The sequence below is a fragment of the Primulina eburnea genome, chromosome 13 (assembly GCF_022965805.1).
Source record: "Primulina eburnea isolate SZY01 chromosome 13, ASM2296580v1, whole genome shotgun sequence".
In the NCBI taxonomy this organism is placed as follows: Eukaryota; Viridiplantae; Streptophyta; class Magnoliopsida; order Lamiales; family Gesneriaceae; genus Primulina; species Primulina eburnea.
In genome coordinates, this window is record NC_133113.1 from 28,932,446 (window position 1) to 28,953,537 (window position 21,092).

Sequence of the window (21,092 nt, forward strand, 5' to 3'; positions counted from 1 at the left end):
GATTCGTCTAAACTTGAGCTGATTCGCTTAATTACAGGCTGATTCGTCTGGTTATTGGCTGATTCGCCTAATTCTTGACTGATTCGTCAATTCTGTGGCTGATTCGCCCAGACACTGATATATGAATTATATCGATGCCGTTTAGGGATTGATTCATTCCTATCGACTGAGATTCGATATAATTACCTATATCCAGACATCGGGATCCCTAGGATAGAGTTGAGTCGAGTCTGAGACGACGCGTCGGTTGAGTTGAGTTGAGTTTGATATGACATGTTGATTTACATTGTTTATACCATTCATGATGATTGAATGATTGATATGGATTTATGTTTCTGATTTGAGACATGTTATGAATAATTCTTATATGCTTTCGTATATGCTTTTATATGACTGTATGTTTATATTGTTTATACTGGGATATTTATATCTCACCGGAGTTATCCGGCTGTTGTCTTGTTTTGTATGTGTGCATGACAACAGGTGGGGCTGGATCAGGGTCAAGAAGAGGATGAGAGAAGATTAGATAGCGTGGAGATCCGGGCTTCGAAGCAACATAGGATTCAGCACTGATATGTAGTTGAACCTAGTTGAATTCTTGTAGATAACGCAAGATTTGTATGTTCATGTTTAATATGTAATTTGAGTAAATTACATTACGTTTCCGCTGTGTAATTTAAAAAAAAAAATTAGATCCTGTTTTTATAATTGATTAATTAGTCCCAATGATGATTAAGAACATGATTAGCGTCTGGGTCCCCACAGTAATGATGTTCTATTGATGTTCCATTTTGAAATAGTTCAAGTTATAATCATAAACAAGAATAAAATAATTATCAAACAAATAAACAAATAATAGTCAATCAACAACTCAACAACAAACAATCAAGAAACCACAAATCACGCACAGAGAAGCTATAAAAAACAAAATAAAAAATGTATAGCCGATTCTTACCTGGATTGTTGCCTTTCCGATGAGCAATTCGATTTCTTCGGGAGTCCGCAATTCTATTCTGTCGCTAAAGGGCTTGGGACTTGGGAGAGAAATTTTGTAGAATTGAGGTGGGGCGGATCAGAGGATATGGGATGAATTTGGTCTCATCCTTGTAAATGGACGGAACTTGATTGGACTAAGACATTGATGTACGACGGTTTTTGAAACAACCGTCGCTATTAGCAACGGTTTTTCAAAAAACAGTCGCTAATAGTGACTGTTTGAATTAAAATCGTCGCCGATCCACATCGGCGACGGTTTTACTAAAACCGTCGCAAATATTAGCGACGGTTGCTGAGCAACCGTCGCTAAAAAAAGTGGGCTGAGCTACAGCCCAGTACAGCACTAGAATAAATCCGTCTCTGGTTGTGTTAATGACAATCTACCTACGTGGTTTATAAACATTGTATCTCGAGACTTCCCGAATTAATGTTATTATAGTTCATTTAAAAAAAATAAAAAATTACTTAACATCTACCACGGTTCCTGAGTTGTCTCGAATAACTGCTCCAATGCTACATAAGTTCATAGTCGTATTGAGACATGCATCCACGTCGACTCTTATATGATCCCTCCTCGGTGCACTCCAAACCAGTATTTAATAATTTTATTACTTTATATTTATTATATTTGACAAATTTTTAGTCTTTGTCCGTTGCTCTCTCTGAATCTTTTTCAATTTTTAATTTTTTTTCTAGTATGACGCTAACGTGACACAAAAATGGTGATATTTAAAGTGTTACACTAGGACTCTTGCAAAAAAATTATTAAAATTATCAAAAAATGAATATATTCTATGGAAACTGAAAATTGACGACATAAATAATCGAAATGATAAAAACAAAAAATACATTACCGAAATTATAAAACTTTTCCTCAAAACAATATACTTCCGCTCTGGCCAAAGAACAAAGTCACAAGCAGTCTTAAAAGGATTACTTTCGGCTGTAAGTCAATTCTTGTGGGCTCTGCCCTAAATAACTAATTAATATATATGTATATATTAAGAAATGATATGCCAATAATAATACGATAAAGTAAGCACGAAGTTTGAAAATTTTAACCAAATTTTTATGTTAATAGTGGCGGTAATCATATGTCATCTAAAGTCAGGGGAAAAAGGCAGATTCGTGACTTGTTTTAATCTCCCTCGACACCAGAAAAATGTCATAAAAAAGAAAGAGTAGGCTCTTTGTGAGGCCGTCTCACAAATTTTTATCACTGAAACGGGTCAATTTTATCGATATTCACAATAAAAAGTAATACTCTTAGCATAAAAAATAATACTTTTTCATGGATGACTTAAATAAAAGATCTGTCTCACAAAATAAGATCCGTGAAACTATCTCACACAAGTTTTTGCGAAAAAGAAAACACAACTCTAACAAAATGTTTTATACACTTTAATATATGATCTATATATATATATATATATATATATATATATATATATATATATATATATATATATATATATATATATATATATATAGAGAGAGAGAGAGAGAGAGAGAGAAAGACAATAACTGGCTATCTTCCATACATGTGTGTGTTTATTTTTCAGAATATCTTTTGAATTATACAATTTAAATAATGATTAATACAAATATAAATAGGTTAACACAAATGAATGATATAATATGTGCGATTAAATATAAATAAATTTGGGTAATATTGAAGTCGGAGAAAATAGATATTGTGTGTTACAATATAGTTAGTGTGTGTGTGTATACTGTAGAATAATTAGCAATATTGATTCTTTAAAAGGATAAAATACCACTATCTAAATATAACGAAAGCATCAACAAAATCTTACCAATATATGAATGAATATATTTTACATTTAGAACAGTCAAATTTATCGATTACCAACTTAGAAATCGATATATGTTTGTACAACAATTTCATACCTAAGATATCCAACTAACCATAAAAAAATTTGGAATTCATTTTGATAATGAGATGCTATTTAAGGTATTATTTAAAAAATGGTATTTGTATTTACAAATATCATAAACCCCACATAAGTAAAGATGAATAATTGAATACATACTCGGGACAATATCATAAAAATAGTTTTTAACTCATCCATTTTTTAAACTGATTACATGGAGACTCCACAGTAATCCGATCACTCAAAAAATCTACATAATTTTTTTTAACGATGTTACGAGTCAATTTGTCAGACAAGTGTACTATTTGGGTAATCTTGAAAAATATTATTTTTTATGTCAAAAATACTACTTATTATTATAAATATAGACAAGATTGACATGTCTTACGGATAAAACATTTCACAATATACGTACTAAATATTCTATTTTAATGATATAGTAAAAATTAATTCAAAAACTTTCTTGAGTTGGAGACTTGGCTCCTTGCGAAGATCCTTCTCCATTCCCCCTTAAATATCCTTAATATTCTTCCAAAGCTCCATTATTTGGCAAAAAAATCTCTGTGAAAAATGAAATCGATAAACATTTTCTGTGCCTCTCCAACTTCCACAGCCATATGTTCAAACACTGACTCGAGAGCAATTCTCCCTCAAGATTTGCGAAGAAAAGATCGTCACCTGAATCGATTCAATAACTTACACAAGCCTCCAAAAAATGAAGCTCCATGTTCATCTCGTTTACCGCTTGATCCCATCAAACCATTTTACGAAAGAAAGAGCACATCTTCTTCTTCCTGTTCTGCCAAGAAAACTGACAAAATCTTACGCAGAAAAAGCTCGGCGGACGCCACTGATCTTTCCAGCTCTTCCAGATATTTGTTGAGCGAAAAACCTTTCTTGGATTTTATACCAGAATCGGATCGTGCGATGGTTTCCAGGCAGCTCCGGAGAGATGAAAATCTTTGCAATATTAAATATAAGAGGTTGAACTCGGATGGTTATTCGGGTTTCAGATCTTTCTCCAGCCGCTCTACTGAATCTCCAGTCTTTAGACCTTCATCAACTGCAAGTTCACATGCTGCTTCGCCTCAGAAGAATTTGGATTTGAAGTTGACCGGTCGAATGAATGTTCTTGATTCTCCACCAGTACTCCCATCAAATCATCAGGTTTGATCCTTTCTTTTATTTTCCTTCTGGATTACTTTTCTGGCAGCATTCCCACAATTTTTGGCTCTTTAATTTGTTTGTTTTCCTGTGTTAATTTTTGTTTTTAGGATTTTATTACTATAACTCTATACTTCGTCAGCAGCACGGAGCCAAATTTTCTTGTTTGCTGCATATTTCAAACTCAACAGAAAATTTTCAATATTTGTTCGAGTTTATTAAAATGTTAGCTTTGATTTGTCGCAGGTTGTGGAATTGATGGTGTCAATTCATTGCAAGGGGTGTGAAGGAAAACTGAGAAAACACATCTCCAAGATGGAAGGCAAGACACAATAAAACGACATCAATCGTTATTATATCCAAATTCTTTTAATTTTTTTTAACAATTTAGTTATATATATATATATATATATATATATATATATATATATATATATATATATTTCAGGAGTCGCATCATTTATCATCGATTTACCGACAAAAAAAGTGACTGTAATCGGGGACGTGACACCCCTAGGTGTGCTTGCAAGTATTTCCAAGGTGAAAAATGCACAATTATGGCCATCTCCATCTCCGCAGTCTCCAAGACTCGCTCTCACTAGTAGCGTATTTCGATAAGGTGATTCGGTTTATCTTATCATGCTAAAACAATCGAGTTTCTATTCGTAAATATTTGTCGAAATAGACAAAAAAAAAAAGATGCAATGTCTTTGGGAGACATATGCGACGTATGTTTTATTGGTGATTTAATTTGACATATACCTCGTCAAATATAATATAAGAGTATTAGTTGATGCACGACTTTTTTTGTGAATGTCAGAATTGTAAAACGTTAAATTCTTGGGTTTCTAAGCTTTTGTATGGTTGTATTGTATGTTGCAGAAACTTTTTATCTTTTAAATTGCTTAACATATGATAATTTCTTGGGAACAGACTACCACCCCTGGCTGGCCTTTTGCACGTCCCAATTATGTCTCTTTTATTTTGAAAGTCCCTTCTTTGCAGATTCATGCATGTGTGTTGTCTGAATATATCATTTTGTCTGCTTCCTTTCCAGATGAGCAGTTACCTCTTTTTTTGAATTAAAATTTTCCCAACTCGGTTCATATTTATTTAGAGTTCCAGCGGTCTTGGGGTACTAGTCGTCGGTTTCAACAGTAGTAAAAAGTATTATACAAAATCTCGAAAGTAAAAAAATGTAAATTTTTAGAAAATTTATGCGTAAAAGCTGTGAAATATTTTTATTTGGACCACAGACACATGATTAAAACAGAGATGGGAAATGGAGAGGGACACGTTGTGACTATGATGTAAGACGTGAAATCAAGTGGTGCACGCGGGATTGGCACTCCAACATGATTGAGGATTGGAAACGGGCCACGTTAAGACACTAGCTAATTCATTTCTTCTCTTTTTTCTTTGTGTATATATATTTTGTTCCTTAAAGTGGAGTGTCTCCAGATTTAGTAACAATATTTTAAGAATACATATAGAAAGATTGCTGCTTGTGCGTAGCTGAATATCGAGTAAATTAGTGAGAGTATTACGTATTATTTAAGACATGTTAGATTTTAAAAAAATGAATTTGAAATCATCGATTCATTACGTTCGCGATACTCACACCAAATAGTTCCATGTAGATATATTTGAATATTGGCATTGATTTCAAGGATATTCGAGTTGTGTTTATATTTATTTTTTATATTATTAAAGTTAAGGGCTTAAGGTTATACTTATAATAACTAATAGTTTTATTGTTAATGATATATTTTATTATAAATTAAAAATACTATTTTTTTGTCTAATTACAAAAAAAAAAAAAACTATTTTATTTAATAAAAAAATATAAACTTATTTTAGTAAAAATATATTTAATCTATATATGCCATATCCTCCTCGAGATAGTTGCCTTCGAGTTTGAACATGGAGAATTGTTATTGTCATACCTCAATTTTTCTTTCCTTTCGTTTTAAATTATAATAATATGCCAAATATTGAAATTATGAAAAATCCTTCTCATTATTTAAAATTTAAAAAAAAAATTAATTATTTCATATGTTAATTATTACATTTCCCTGCTTATCGCATTATTATATATAAAAAAATTATCTAATATAATGATAAATGGAATGTTGGGTGTGTTTCTTTTATTTGTTAACAAAATATGTTGGGATGACAATTATTATTTATCCCCAAGGAATGAAATAATTTAATTGTAATTGATCTAACTAACTACCGCTAACGAATTTTTATTTATGAAACATATTATATCTACTCATATTTATAAAAAAATTAATATTTTTTTCATGAATTTCCCAAATAAAATATCTATGTTACAAAATTGATCAATAAAATCATCTCTGATAATTTTGTTGGGAACCAAATTATATTTATAAAAGGAAAAAAAAAGTCGATCAGAATTATCAAGTTAATTGGATGTAAGATAATTTCTTTGGTTATCATAAATGAAATTAAATGATATTTCAAGATAGTTTTGGATTCAAGAATTATGTTGGACAGAATTATTTTTTTCTTGTGAATTGTGATTCTTGCCCGTGGTAAAGGTGCGAAGTTACGGGGAATCAGAATAGACGTTCGGCCCGGTTAATTCATCGACCAGGTGGTGCGCAGCTGGGAAGCTATGGAGGAGAGTCGTTTTGAAGCGGAATATCCCTGCCCTCCCGCATTCAAGCTTCTTGTCTCGTGTCCCTCTGGTCTCTCACCATCTCAGGTGAATTTCTTAACTTCTTACCTTTTTTTCTCGCTTGAGACGTGAGCTGTATTTTTGTGACTGCTATTTGTGTCCAGTTATCAGTGGTGTTTGATCCAGCCTATGATAGAATCCATCATCCCGATACCAGCTTGGAAAATTCCATTTCAGAGGTATATATTACTGTGGAGAGTATAGCTTGTTTTATCTCGTAATCTGAATGTTGTAAACTAAAATTTCCCGGTATTTGTCGAATCGTGTTGAAAAATGTAAGACACTGCTTCTTTGAAACGGCGTTTTTTTTTTTGGCTGTTGGATGCGTTTGTGATGTTTGGTTGAAATCTTTATTCAATTGACAGATATGGGATCGCAGAGTTCAGCAGAACCCATCTTTGTTCAATGGGCTGAAATTCAGGGTATGTGGAGGATTCATTTAATCTAATTATAGTCATGGTTTATTTTTGCTTGAACTTCACGCTACCCTTCAAAATCTTAGAATGATGCATCGTGTTACATGGGGATTATGTCTTCTCCGACTCCGAGTGGATTTTTCTGTTGGTGTGCTAAATGGGATCACCCAAGATACAATTTTTATAGTTTCTTTTATTATATCATGAAAGGGTACTAAGAGTTGCATAATTTCTTTGATTTTAACAAATTTGAGATTCAGGTTGCGCTATTTATGTTGTCGATATTATCATGCCATTTATAGTTTCTTTACAGGGTTACGCTATATTATTTATTCAGTTGATAACTTGACAGTATGGAGGAAACAACATTAGTGGTGGGGCTGATTCCTCTCAGGAGCATGATGTGTGCCTTCATCTTGGTTTGACTGATTACAGGTTCTCTCTTTCTCTGCTTATTATGTGCTACTTATTGCTTACAAGTACGATAGGAGTTGCTCAAATGAAGTCAAAGGTATGATAATATGAGGAAGAAAGTTCTCGTCGAATCTTTTGAACTAGATGTAGTTTCTTAGTTTTCATTGAGTCACGTGGAAGACGTTACCAGCATAAATCGCAAAATTTGTATGGCTCATTAGTGTTTGCAAAAGTTTTTTTTTTTTAGAATAATGTTTGCAAAAGCTTCAGTGTGATACCAACTCTTTTTCATGCTCAGGACATTTGTGGGAACAAACTTGAATCCTCTGTGGGAAAGATTTCTTTTTCCATCTGAAGGTATGAAATTCTGATGTTCTGCTAGGTGAAACAGAGAGAACGTACTTCATTAAAAAAGAAAGAAACTGTGAGAACACACAAACACAAGTTTTATTACCTTTTGCATGATGCTTTTCGAAGTTTGCTGGTTAGTACTTTTGGAGATATATATATATACACACACACACGTATATACATACATGCTCGGTGGTTTCTTTGGTGCAATAAATTCTACAAATTGTGGTAATGAAATTAGGGTAGTATATTGGCAGGAAATAACATAGATCACTCTATTTCTGTAAGGGGAAATGCTCCCGAAATTCTGACAGCCAAAGAAATATCTCGAGTATAATTGACAAAATAGCCCATTTTCTTTTTTTTGAATGTGGCAAAATAGCCATTTGGCATATTTACATACTGTTATATTTATATTTGAGACAGCTTTATTAATAGGTTTTATTTCTAGATGATTGGAGACGGTGCCAACATACCTCTAATCCTCTTGGCAATGGGGCAATCGTAGAGACTACTGAAAATGATATAGTCGTGCTTCAAAGAAGTACTAATGTAGGTGAATTTCCTGGACATTTTGTTTTCCCTGGTGGCCATCCAGAGGTATAGTCACTACATGCATGCTCATAGATTTCACTTCCTAGCTCTTTTCCACAAAAGGCAAGCACTGTTAAGGGATATAATTTGTTCGAAACTTCACATACAATCTATATTAATATATTCTGCTAGAGACCAGCCATATTAGAAGTTCTAGTTTTTCTACCTACAACGATAGTTCTATTATTTATCAAAAGTTTATCTTTCCTAGTACTTTATCATGAGTCAGCTATTCTCAATTTTGAATTTAATATCCTACCCATAAAAAAATACAACCATATGTATTTTTTTACAGCCCCAAGAAGTTGGAATAACAAGTCATCACCGTAACTTCGAATTAAGCCATCAGATGGTCAATGACATGGTTTCTCGTGAAATGTTTGACAGCATCATCCGGGAAGTAGTTGAAGAAATTGGAGTTCCAGCTGCTACCCTAGTGAGTAGCAACTATTTTCTGCAGTTTGTATTTTAGAGGTGCCTGGATTTGTGCTCAATGCCCCACATGATGTATTGAATATGCTTCCATGTTTAAGTCTTAACGTTCAACTAATTTTTCTTTTCCACCTTTTAAATTTCTTTTTCAAGTGTTTAGGCAGTGTATTTTGCTTTTTGCAAGCGGCTTGAATATTTGTCCCTTATCTAATATAAATTACAGGGTACTGCTTTGACTGTTTATTTGTGCCTATTTTTATCAGCAGATTAATCAGCCTGAAATACTTACATGGGAGAATTCAAATGTTAAATTTCTATATGTTGCCATGCTTGTTTGTGGCAATGTTTAGTTTCTATATGCTGCCATGCTTGTTTGCGGCGAGTGTGGGATTGAGAAGCAACAAATGCTTTTAATAAAACTCTAGAATTAACGTCTCAGCTTGATAGTCCGCAATATTAATAGTTCTAAACCCAGACATGACTGGTGATAATTAGCAGCTTATTCACTTGTATGTTTTATTTCTTCCATCAATTTCCAACACCTGTGAAACTCTTGTACAACGAACTGTCTTTATTTGCACCTTTTCTTCTGTAATGGGTGTGGTAGTACATATAAGTTAGCTTGGTACAGGCCATTACAAACAGTTCTGGAACTTGTTGTATTCGTGCTAAGTATCAATTTGGTTTCCTAAAGTTTTATCTTTTCAAGGTTATATTCACATTTGTCATGAGAAAAGGATAATGGTTTCTCAACATTTTTCCTTATAATGCAGGGAAATCCTGTCTTTATTGGTGTCTCCCAGAGGGTGTTGAACGTTCGGCCAACAGCATTTTTCTTCATCAAATGCAGTCTCCAGTCGAAAGAGATTCAGCACCTATATTATAACGCGCAAGACAGCTTTGAATCTACTCAGCTGTGTACTATGTCAATGGTTAGTATAATTTCCTCTTGACTCTCTGACTTTGGAGTTCATTACATTCTCTGAACTATATCTTTTGACGACATGTTACCTTCCATTGACTAGAAAGAAGATAGATCTTTGTCCTTATTTATGCTACACCATGAATGATCTAATCAAAATCTTGTATAAAAGACGTCAAGTTAATAGGCCTCCAGTTTCTTCCATCAGAAAAGAATCTCTTTCCACTGGATCACAGAGAAGAACCATTTGAACCATCTTTGCATTCACGTCATCATAATGATAAAATTAGAACATTTTTGCGGCGATCATTTTTGCTCCGGCTTCCTGTTAAAATATCATTCGCTATGTTTTTGTTGTCAGAATGATGTGGCTGAGATTTCGTCTAAAATGCCTGGATGTCACCAAGGAGGATTTGCCCTCTATAAGTTGATGGTAGATGCCGCGGAAAAGAAGTGAATCAAGATGCATCCCATTTGAACTTTTGCAAACCGTGAACTGCTGATTTTGTTCTTGAAATTTGAGATATCTCACACACCAAGAATTTGATCTTTCTTACTTTACTCGAAAGTATGACCGCATTCTAATCCTTACACAGGTCCACAAGAAAATGCCATAAAAAAAGATATTTTTTTTTTGTTATTTATTTATTTATTGTGTCTATTGATAAATTCATTACCTTTTGATCAACTTTTTATTTTTCACAAAAATTTTTGTGAGACGATCTCAGAGTACTTAGGTCATCCATGAAAAAATATTACTTTTTATGCTCAGAGTATTATTTTTTATTACGAATATCGGTAAGATTGACTCGTTTCACAGATAAATATTCATGAGATCTTCTTACAAAAGGTTTATTTTTTATTTTTTCGTCCACAAATTTAACGAGGAAGGTGACTTGGAATTCAAGAGGACCCAATAATTGAAGCGAGTTAGCTTGGATTTTATTCTTATGCAACGGTACAAGATAAAAATCTATATACCTAGGGTAAAAACTCAATTTAATATTTAATTTTTAACAAAACTCCGATTCGATCTTTTCCTTTGGGTGTTCCCAAATTAGTCTTTTATCTTTCAAAAGATTTGTCCAATATCATCTTTCAAGCATAAACATTTTTAAAAAATACCCCAAATAATCTCGAGTTTTTTTTTTTTTTGACGATATAAATAATCTTGAGTTGATTATTATTAGAATTTTTTTAGAAAATATCATGAAAATAGTTTAATTAATGTGACTCGAACACTTTTTATTCTATTGTGCATTTTCATTTATCTCTCAATTCCTTATAACTTAGATGGGTCTCATGTGAGACCGTCTCACGGATCTTAATTTGTGAGACGAGTCGACCCTATCGATATTAACAATAAAAAGTTATACTCTTAGCATAAAAAGTAATACTTTTTCATGGATGACCCAAATAAAGACCCGTCTCACAAAATACGACCCGTGAGAGCGTCTCACACAAGTTTTTGCCTAACTTAAATCAATTTTTTTTTAAAATTTATGATTATAAAACTCACAATCGGTATCTTCAGTGCGATTGGGTAAACTTCTCTTAAATATACAACAAGCTCGTGCAAGATTTGGTTTGAGAATCAATTTCTAGTTTGGATTTGAAATAATGCTGATTTTCAGATGGATTTCAAATTCATTTTCATTACTATTACATTTGTTAAATTAACAAGTATATTGGATATGTAATTTACCTATTATAGATTATACAAACAACTTTTATATGTCTAATTATAAATTCAATCTCATTACAAATAGAAAGACGATGAAAATACATATCAGATTTTATGACGCCAATTTTAAATGGAAATAATTTATTATAGATTAATAAGTTCATCAGTTACTTGGTCCATATTCAAATTTGGCAAAATACTCAACCATAAATTCTTCCCACTCACAATCGTCTTATGTCGTGCTTAGATCGATGATTTTGGGACGATGAATTTTAAATTCATTAGTTTCAAATTCCTCGACTTGTTTGGATAAATAAAATTGAATCGAATTCTAAATTCTCTTAATGTGAAGGTGTAATTTTAATAATAATAATTGTAGTTTAAATTAAACTAATCAATCCATACGCAACATCATATTTCTTCCAATTTTCAAATTATCGATGTCGGATTAGTTCCATCCAACTGCTCCAACTACAGATATTTACCTGAAAATTAACTTTTACCTAATTAGCTTCTCTAAGCACTGAATTAATTAATCATTTTCATAATAATATTGGATTCTATATGCTGTGGGGCATAAATTTTTAAAATAATATTACATGTTGTATATTTGCTCTCACTTATATATATACCGAAAAATAAGAAAAACACCGTCGCTGAATTGAAGAATGAGCGAGGGTGCATACAATATCTACGCTAGTGATGACACCGAGGGAAAATCCTCCAATGCCAAGGCAGGGGATGCCGGCCAGAGCCCAAGTGCTACTACCGCGCCTAAGCTAGGGTAGCAGCTAAGAGATGCAGATATACAAACCATGCTCGTGCAAAAAGTGTCGGTAAAAGTAACTCCATCTCATGGTCATGTCAGCGTTGATAAAATCATTCTCATGGTTCCGCAGTGGTAAAATGAAATAACTTCATCTCATGGTGATGTCTGATCTACAACGTCGTAGAAATCTAGCCGTCCATATTTAAAAATATTAATGAAAAAGTGAGCTTCACTGCACAGAGTTCACCATGACCGTTCCGAATGCGGTTTCCTCGGCCTAAAAATGTAACAGAGTACTGGGACATACTCTTTGTTTGTGGCCAACTAACCATTAATATTAGCTTCTTAAAGTTGTTTCTCTTAATATTCGGGGAAAATATACTTTTGGTATTTAATAAAAATAAATTAGTCTTCATCGTCAATTTTATGGTTAAATGTAATTGTAGCCTGTAGGGACTACTTTATGATATTTATTAAATTCTAGGGATAACAAATGAAAAATTAGTAATTAAAAATATTATGAAAAGATCAAGAAGGTAAATAATCACATATCTATCATTTTTTGTTAATATTATAAATATATTTTAAAAAAACCATTAATATTTTTTTTATATAAAAAACTATCTACTTTTGTAATTTTTTACATAAAAAATAAATTTTAATTTGCATATTTTTAATGAATTTTCCAATAGTTTCTTGCATAAAATATAAATAAAAAATAATATATTCAATATATTTGATACTAACCAACGGGATCGACATCAAATTTATTTAATTTTTAAATCTTTAGTATATATAATTATGTGTATAAATGAAAAATGTTGGTGATAAATTTCAAAAAATAAAAGAATGCTTACGGTGAAAAAAATTAATACTTACATTTTTACTTTTTATTTAATATCAATAATCAAATAACAAAAAATTACTAATATTTTATTCAAAAAATTGGCTTATTACTTGATTTCAACATTATAGAATTCTTACATCAATTTTTAATTTTAATACATTTGACAATTTTAATACTCTTAAATTAATATTTAAAAAATTATATTTGTATTTATGGAAGAGTCGATGAAATTTAATATGTCAACTAACAAAATTTATATCTATGAAATTATTTTTGTAAAAAATAATCCGTAATTTATAATTTCCATATTTATATACTTATTTATTATATAAGTTTGCAACTAAAATTTATATCAATTATGATCATTTTGACTGCTTTTTTTCCCTAGCTAGTAATTATTAAAACAATTATTATTAAATTTTGATTATTATTAAATTTTGTTTATATATAATAGTATATTTATAACATAGATATATGATTGTTTACCGTCTTTATCTTCATCATAATTTTAGTTTTGAACATTTTTGTTTCATTTTTTCCCTAAGAATATAATAAATATCACAATTTTATCTTACCATTATATTTCACCATAAAATTAATGGTGGAGACTAATTTTGTTACATTTTAAAAGTTTAGGGAAGAGAGTGCTGAGTTAAAATATCTAGGGACTAAAATTTTTTAGTAAGAAAATATAAGAATTAAAAGTGTATTTTATCCTTGCTATTCCTACTACAATAATAATAAATAAATAAATAAAGAAAACCATTTAGTGTAGGCTATGGCCCTTTTCTTTGCTCTAGTTGTCGAATTTTTATTGTTAGTATTCATTAAGTTTCCTGTCATAGAATTAAAAGACAGAAGGTCAATACTCTATTTTTGTAATTAATCATAGTTAACAAAATGACAAATTATTAGTTAAGCTACACAGGATATATTTTGTAAACTTGAAGTTCAAGGTCCTAACCTCCTTGTCCACTTCTATTTTTAGGTTTTTTCCATAAATTTTATCAAAATTACAATTTAATATCTCACTATTTCCAAAATTACAGTATGACTTTAATATAAACACAAACTAAATAAATTATAAAATATATATAAACACATTATATATATATATACATAAATAATATATTTTACTAATAATATTCATTACTTGTAAAATAATTATTTACATCTTAAATAAAATATAAATAGATTAGAAAATATGGTATTTATTTATCATGTTTATTGTTGGGGCAAAATTGAAAAAATAGACTTTTTATTTTAAAACATGGATATGACCAGTTGATTTGAGGAAAAATTTGTAAACTTATTAACTTTTTTTTAGAGATCATTTTCTTGACAAAAATAGTTGTGACAAGAGTTAAAAAATAAAAAATAAAAAATCCTTTAGGATTAGGCTTTCGTGCTTATTCCAAGCCGTGAATATCAATGCACACAAACAAGTAATAACTAGGGAGCATAATCACAAGAAATTATGCAAATATACTGACAATACCTAATCTTAGGCATCGATCAATCGCCCGAAACCAGCGCGACATCAACCCTTGGCACCACACGGCAGACCAGGTCATATGCCCGAGGTGCGGTTAACCCCGGCCTTTCCGTCATATCGACATTCTGCGAACCATCGGGAAGCTCCAAATGGAAGCACTGCACCAAAGCCCCCAATATTGAAACCAACTCCTGCATTGCTAGCAGCATCCCTGGACAGCCCCTTCTACCTGTCCCAAACGGCATCAACTCGAAATTCTGCCCTTTAACATCAATTGAACCAAACCCCGGTTCCAGAAATCTCTCTGGACGGAACTCCATCGGGCTCTCCCAGTACTTGGGATTCCGGCCAATGGACCAAATGTTAACAAATAAGAGAGTTTGAGCATGGATCATGTACCCGTTGATCGCGCAGTCGGAAACAGACTTTCTTGAGATCATAGGAATCGGGGGGTGCAGACGGAATGTTTCTTTGATTATTGCCATGATGTAGGGAAGTTTTGAGGCGTCGGATTCTTGCAAAAGCCTTCCCGAACCTACAACGTTGTCGATCTCTTCCTGAGCCTTTTCGAGTACCTTTGGGTTGCGGAGGAGTTCTGCAATCGACCATTCCACTGCAATGGCAGTTGTGTCCGTGCCAGCAGTGAAGAAATCCTTGCCAATTCAAGTACACATGGAGGCAAAATTTAGCGGTGAAACCATCGAATAATCAAGACCGAGGGGATTAATTAATAACCAATATTAATATATCTTTTACTATTTATTAAATTTAATCTTTTACTATCTTTTACTTTTTTACTATTTATTAAGTTGAAGCATATTAGAATAACTGTTTTTGGTGTCTTTGTTCTGTTTTTTTGGTTTTCCTATTTTGCCCCTATTTGATATCAAAATTACATTTTTGTTTTTTTTTTAATTTCAAAAAACATTTTTGTTTTTATTTTTTTTATTACAATTATTCAAATAGCACTTTAGTACCTCGATAATTTGTCAAATTTCATTTTAATCCATAAATAATTATAAAAAAAATTGTACACAAACGCACCGCGTGTGCAGATTAGCTAGTAAATAATTAAATATGTCAACCTTATATTATATAATATAAATATAAATGTTTGACAAGTCTTGCGAGTTCAACCGTTCAATTTGGATCTCTGTCTCTCAAAATTTTAACGTGTAGTGTTTCAGGTCATACCCACACCTAGACCACTTGCTTTTCAAGTTGGGACGCGTCCTCATATCGACTTTTCATCAATATTTTATGTATGATATGTTAAATATAAAATATCTCTTAGAGATAATATTAAAATTTAATATACAAAAAATTAATAAAATTTAAAGTATATTGTATTCGATATATCAAAAAAAAAAAGTATCCAATATAATACTATTTCGGCCAAATAAAAATAATTACAAGCTCAAAATATAAGCAATTAATATTTTGTAACATTACTGTATTTTTGGAGAGATCCTTAATTCATCTTATTGCTAGTATTATTTGATTAATATATCATTTATTACATGAAACTAATATAGAATAATTTCATTCTTTCATAGGTTTATTTCATCCTACTCATTTAAACATTATACTCATGATAAAATGGTCAAGATTTACCTATTCATATATAGAACCCACTTTTTTTTTAAAATTATTTGTGTGACAAGATCTTACTCGTTAAATATAATGCCCACATAAATGACATCTCGTCTTACACCTTTTCGGAGATCTACTTTTCAATATAGTTTTGAGCCCACTTTTTTTTTTTTTTTTTTTTTTTAAAGTAGCTAGTGAATGTCCCGTTTAGATATTAATCAAACATAAAAAGTGGAAATTGTATGAAAAATTAAATTGACTTGAATCTGATCTCTTACCAGAATCAAAGCTTTAAGGTGTTCTCTGGTGAATTTGACATCCGAATTCTTACTCTCCATGACGTCAAGTAACATGTCAAGAAAATCCTTCGCATCTCCGCCGCTACCACTACCGCCGCCGCCGCGCTTTTTCTCTCTGTCCGTAATGATTTTCTCCAGCAAAGTGTCGTACCTCTTCTGTATGTCCTCCGATCTCCTCCTTATCCCTTGCAAATCAAAGTTCTTGCAAAACCATATGATATCCGATACATCGAACTCCCCGAAAATCTGCGTCACATCCCGAATCACATTCCTCGCCGCCTCCGCTTCCCCCTCCGTCTCCGAACACCGGAGACCCAGCATCATGTGAGATATCACATTGCTCGTGAGCTTCACTAGCTCTTCTGTGACATTAATAATTTCTCCTGTTTTTGCCTTGTTGGACAAAACTCTCAAGAAATCTTTTACTTCAAACTTCCTTATGGGCTCAAAGTTGGAGAGATTCCTCGCACCGAGCAGTTCATAGGTGCAGAGTTTCTTGATATACTTCCAGTAAGGTCCGTAAGGGGAGAAAGCAAACGAAGAATCGTAGGTGACTATGTCGATGGCTGTCGTGTGCTTGCGTGCAGAGAAGACAAGCTCGTGAGTTTTGAGGAATTCTTTAGCGAGTTCAGGTGTTGAGACCACCACACAGCGTACAGAACCGAGGCGGATCTGGAACAAGGGACCGTAGCGCTGCGAAAGATCATGGAAAGTGTGGTGGATTCTTGGGCCTAGGAGATGTAAATGGCCGATAACTGGGAGGGCGAATGGCCCCGGAGGAGAGGGGAGATGGCTTCTTCTTTGTTTGTAAATACTGAGGATTAACAGTGTGGATGCGAAGAAGATTACTACACCACCGATTTGGGTAAAATCCATTGTTTTTCATAGCAAAGACTCTGTTGCGTTGTCATTTTTATACACTCATAATCACCAAGTCCATGTGTGTGGTTGGTGGCACGAACGGTGGCGAAGCCAGCACGTGTAATATTAATTAAATCCAATAATTTTTGTATGTCTGCATTATATGATTGTCATTAATAAATAGTAAGAAACTTGATTTTTTTTTAGGAAAAAGTGTTTTGAAGGTACTCTTATTTTGTTAATAAATATCAATCCTCGGATTTTTGTGAGCATGAATCATGAAAATTATAAACTTCACTAACTTCGAATAAATCCAGAAAATATCACAAATTACTACACAATTTAAAAATACAAAAAAATAGTATTATTCGAATAATTATTTCATTCAGTTACAAGAAAACTAAAAAAAATCTCTAAATTCTTAGTTCTAATACAATCTATTTTTTTTATCTTTTATTTTTGGTAATTGGGTCCCAAATAATTGTTTATATCTAGTGGTGCTTCAAAGAAATGGACAAAAAAATATGTATTACCCTATATGAATATATGATCCCAATAATTTTAAAGATTAAATGAATTTACTTTTCTAGATATTGATATATATTTTAGTGAAAAAATTAAAATAATTGGAGGAGAAACAATTAGTAACTTGATGATTTTATCAAATATCGGTAACTTGAGTTCTCATTACAAACAAATTGAATGAGAAAGATAATGTTAATATTATCGAATTTTTTTAATAAAAATATGAATTAAGATGTTAATTTACCTCCAAAAAATTGGGGGAAATGATAAAATGTTAGTTAAAGATATCTGGATGATATTGTTATGTTTGGGAAAAAAAATAAAAAATAAAAAAAATGATTACCAATAGTTCTAAAATCTCATGTAGGTCACAAAACAAGTGCATATGCTACAATTACTTTGTATTAAACGTGAAAAAAGGAATGTATCTAGCTTGTTGCATCACGTGATCCAAATTAATTGTTAATCACGTGATCCAAATAATGCAAATTCTTACAACTACACGATGGGTGGGGAGAACAAACCCTAACTACCGGTTTGCTGTAGTTTTTAATACCTACTCACTATATATATGATATAATATAATTAATTGCTCGAAAAAAGCAAAAACAAATTGCTCATATCGAGAGCCTTGTCCAAAGTTGACTTTTCTTGCAATATAAAATCTTTGATAAAATAAACTTTATGTTTCAAATAAATAGTAAGTGTACGAGTACACTTATAGTATATATATGAATATAGTATACATAAGCGTGTTATTTTTACAAAAATTGCAATATATTTTTCATTATAAACTATGTTAAAATTTTAGTTTTAAACCTCAAAAAAAATTCGTGAGTATAAATTTTGGATAGTTTTGAGGTTGTTTTTCAGATGTGTGTGAATAGCCATTTTTTATTCCAAAACATAAATGTTTGTTGCAATAATTGTCTTTTTTGAGTAATACATAACATGATGCTTGAATTGTAAAGATTTGAGATGTACTCTTATTACTAACTATAATTATTTCTAAAGCGGCAAACACTCGATCTACAACTGTTATCAGAGTTTATGTCACATGTTCAATTTCAATTGATTGTAACAATTGCTATTATTAGAAGATAGATTGTTGGATGTAATAATGTCTCTACTAGATAGAACAGTCAAAAAATAATGTTCGAGTTGATGTATACAAATCAACAACACTCATATGACAACGATTTTTATTAAAATCGTTGTCTTTTTTCATTTAACAACGATTTTAACAAACTGTTGTCTTTGATGTGTCTATTAGCGTTTTTTTGCTACAACAACGGTTTTTAAAAACTGTTGTCTAAGAGCATTTTTTTACAACGATTTTAACAATCTTTGTCTCTGAGCGTTTTTTTTAAGCTACAACAACGGTTTTTAAAAACCGTTGTCTTTAAGATGGTTTTTTTGGGCTACAACAACGTTTTTTTCCAAAATCGTTGTCTATATAAGATTATGTTAAGGGTCAAATACAACGGTTTATGTAAACCGTTGTCTTTCGGATGATTTTTTAAATACGACAACGGTTTTTTAAAACGTTGTCGTTTTTAGTGTTTTATTTGGTTAACGACAACGGTTTTTGAAAAAATGTTGTCGTAGTTTCTAATTTTTTTTTTAAAAAAAATCGGTTAATATTTAGTGACGGTTAGCTAAAGTTCGCGACGGTTTCCTTAAAACCGTCGCAAATTTAAATTAGCGACGGTGCATAAAACCGTCGCATTGTTAAATTCGTGACGTTTTAAATTAGCGACGAAACAACCGTTGCTAAGTGAATATTTGCGACGGTTATTTAAAAAACAGTCGCTAATAGCGATGATTTTATTACAGTCGTCGCTAATACAAATATTCGCATCCTTCGTCTTTTTCTTCCCACACCAAAGTCTTCTCTTTTCCACGATTTTCATTTCACTTACCAAATTTTTCGCTCTTCCACGATTTTCATTTCACTTCAATTTTAAGTGTTAAAGATTATAAATATTAATAATTTAGTAAGATTGTAAGGTTTTTCTTGTTAGGTTTATTAAATTATACAGTAAATTTTATTTTATTTTACGTAAAACAATAGCAACGGAAATCATATGAATAACCGTAGCTAATGAGAGACAGAAATCATTAAAAACCGTTGTTAATCAGAAACCGTCAGTAATTAGCGACGAAAATCATATGACAAACCGTCGCTAATCAGAGACGGAAATCATATTAAAAACCGTTGGTAATTAGCGACGGAATTCATATGACAAACCGTCGCTCATATCGACGGTTTTTTTTAGAAAAAATTGTCGCAAAATTTAGTTTTACAACGATTTTTCAATGCTATGACAACGGTTTTTCACCGTCTTCTTTAGACGTCTACGACAACGGTTTTTCACCGTTGTCTTTGAGCGAACCCTTTAACCACATGACCTTTAGCAACGATTTTACAATACCTACGACAACGGTTTTTCACCGTTGTCTTTGAGCGCACCCTTTAATCACACGGTCTTTAACAACGTTTTATTTGACCTTGTCTTTTGCCATTTTTTTTGTAGCGATAATTTAAAAGATATGAGTAGCACGTACAATACTATTACCATCTACTCTAACTTTTGTTAAAATGGCAAGCGATTAGCCTTAAAATAAATGAAGCTGGTGAATTAATGTCGAAACTAAAGACGGAACACTTAATTGAGATTAATAAGCATGTTTAAGCGTACAAAACCCTAATCATTTCTCAAACAAGTTTATTATAAAAATTGCTATGATTATACATTTATTCATTAGAACTTAAGACATACATGTTTTTGTTTTCACGGTTTGAGTCCGTCTCTGTTTCAATGGGAAAGGATTGTATCACTTCACCAGTCACGAAATGAGCGGTGACATATGACGTATTTATTTACACATAACATATACACGTATTTTTTTAATGTATAAAATAATATATTGTTTATACCAAGTAAACATATAAATAAATTATTATATATTGTGATGTAACATAGACAATATAAATCAATTGGTTCAGCATCTGCTAGTCGAATCTCAATTTAAAAACAAACATTATTATATTATTCAGTCTGCATCAAACGAAGCAATTTAATAGAACTTTGTTCCTATTTTTGGGTTATCATAATTTATTATGAAATACA

At 31.7% G+C, this 21,092-nt stretch overlaps 3 protein-coding genes across 4 annotated transcripts; 2 read left to right on the forward strand and 1 right to left on the reverse strand.

Annotated features, from left to right (window-relative positions):
* Window positions 1–3,349: 3,349 nt before the first annotated feature.
* On the forward strand, window positions 3,350–5,591 carry LOC140809269 (uncharacterized). 2 transcript variants are annotated; one of them, XM_073166839.1, is made up of 4 exons: window positions 3,350–4,055; window positions 4,299–4,374; window positions 4,501–4,671; window positions 5,309–5,591. In XM_073166839.1, the coding sequence occupies exons 1-3, from the start codon at window positions 3,459–3,461 to the stop codon at window positions 4,668–4,670; spliced, it is 843 nt and encodes a 280-aa protein (XP_073022940.1). In that variant the 5' UTR covers window positions 3,350–3,458; the 3' UTR covers window position 4,671; window positions 5,309–5,591. The 2 variants fall into 2 exon arrangements, with proteins under 2 accessions (XP_073022940.1, XP_073022941.1); XM_073166840.1 differs by lacking the exon at window positions 5,309–5,591 and having other exon boundaries at window positions 4,501–4,727.
* A 903-nt stretch (window positions 5,592–6,494) lies between these two features.
* LOC140810154 (nudix hydrolase 9) lies at window positions 6,495–10,573 on the forward strand. The gene is made up of 9 exons (XM_073168000.1): window positions 6,495–6,783; window positions 6,861–6,935; window positions 7,122–7,178; window positions 7,525–7,607; window positions 7,885–7,943; window positions 8,389–8,537; window positions 8,827–8,967; window positions 9,737–9,895; window positions 10,247–10,573. Exons 1-9 carry the CDS (start codon window positions 6,694–6,696, stop codon window positions 10,340–10,342), a joined length of 909 nt encoding a protein of 302 aa, XP_073024101.1. The 5' UTR covers window positions 6,495–6,693; the 3' UTR covers window positions 10,343–10,573.
* Window positions 10,574–14,556: 3,983 nt separating this feature from the next.
* Window positions 14,557–17,478, reverse strand: LOC140809461 (cytochrome P450 93B2-like). The gene is made up of 2 exons (XM_073167095.1): window positions 16,552–17,478; window positions 14,557–15,333 (listed from the first exon to the last, which is right to left on the reverse strand). The coding sequence occupies exons 1-2, from the start codon at window positions 17,446–17,448 to the stop codon at window positions 14,701–14,703; spliced, it is 1,530 nt and encodes a 509-aa protein (XP_073023196.1). The 5' UTR covers window positions 17,449–17,478; the 3' UTR covers window positions 14,557–14,700.
* Window positions 17,479–21,092: the final 3,614 nt, after the last annotated feature.

Coding starts and splice junctions, on each gene's coding strand:
- LOC140809269 (XM_073166839.1), top strand. CDS start 3,459: ATGAAATCGATAAACATTTTCTGTGCCTCTCCAACTTCCACAGCCATA. Junction 4,056..4,298: donor TACTCCCATCAAATCATCAG/GTTTGATCCTTT, acceptor GATTTGTCGCAG/GTTGTGGAATTGATGGTGTC. Junction 4,375..4,500: donor ACACATCTCCAAGATGGAAG/GCAAGACACAAT, acceptor TATATATTTCAG/GAGTCGCATCATTTATCATC.
- LOC140810154 (XM_073168000.1), top strand. CDS start 6,694: ATGGAGGAGAGTCGTTTTGAAGCGGAATATCCCTGCCCTCCCGCATTC. Junction 6,784..6,860: donor CTGGTCTCTCACCATCTCAG/GTGAATTTCTTA, acceptor ATTTGTGTCCAG/TTATCAGTGGTGTTTGATCC. Junction 7,179..7,524: donor TCAATGGGCTGAAATTCAGG/GTATGTGGAGGA, acceptor ATAACTTGACAG/TATGGAGGAAACAACATTAG.
- LOC140809461 (XM_073167095.1), bottom strand. CDS start 17,448: ATGGATTTTACCCAAATCGGTGGTGTAGTAATCTTCTTCGCATCCACA. Junction 15,334..16,551: donor ACCTTAAAGCTTTGATTCTG/GTAAGAGATCAG, acceptor TGAATTGGCAAG/GATTTCTTCACTGCTGGCAC.